At 37.4% G+C, this 286-nt stretch overlaps 1 protein-coding gene across 1 annotated transcript in view; it reads right to left on the bottom strand.

Annotated features, from left to right (window-relative positions):
- The window catches only part of DNM1L (dynamin 1-like), an 18471-nt gene extending 18251 nt beyond the window's left edge, over positions 1-220 (bottom strand). Inside the window, exon 1 of the mRNA XM_010860573.1 lies at positions 1-220. This exon is cut by the window's left edge and continues 4 nt beyond it. Within this exon, the coding sequence (XP_010858875.1) occupies positions 1-204 (204 nt within the window). The 5' untranslated portion in view covers positions 205-220.
- Positions 221-286: the final 66 nt, after the last annotated feature.

A 286-nucleotide genomic window follows, 5' to 3' on the forward strand; every position in this document is an offset into this window, starting at 1 on the left:
AGTCCGGGCAAGATACTTTGTTCCATTTCTATTAGCCAGAGATGGGTATTTCTTTTGAAGGAAAGCATATTCATCGCGGATTGAATCAGTTACACTCTTCTTATTGTTAATATCTAGCTGACTCCTAAGGTTGAAAAATAACAAAACTGTTTCAACTAAAGTAAACTGTGGTATTAAGTACTTTGGCAACACCTGCTGGATCATGGAAAAAAGCAAAAAGTTCCAGAAGAACATGTTCCTGCTTTACTGACTATTCCAAAGCCTTTGACTGTGTGGATCACCACAA

The sequence above is a fragment of the Bison bison genome, unplaced genomic scaffold, assembly GCF_000754665.1.
Source record: "Bison bison bison isolate TAMUID 2011002044 unplaced genomic scaffold, Bison_UMD1.0 scf7180017864468, whole genome shotgun sequence".
NCBI lineage: Eukaryota > Metazoa > Chordata > Mammalia > Artiodactyla > Bovidae > Bison > Bison bison.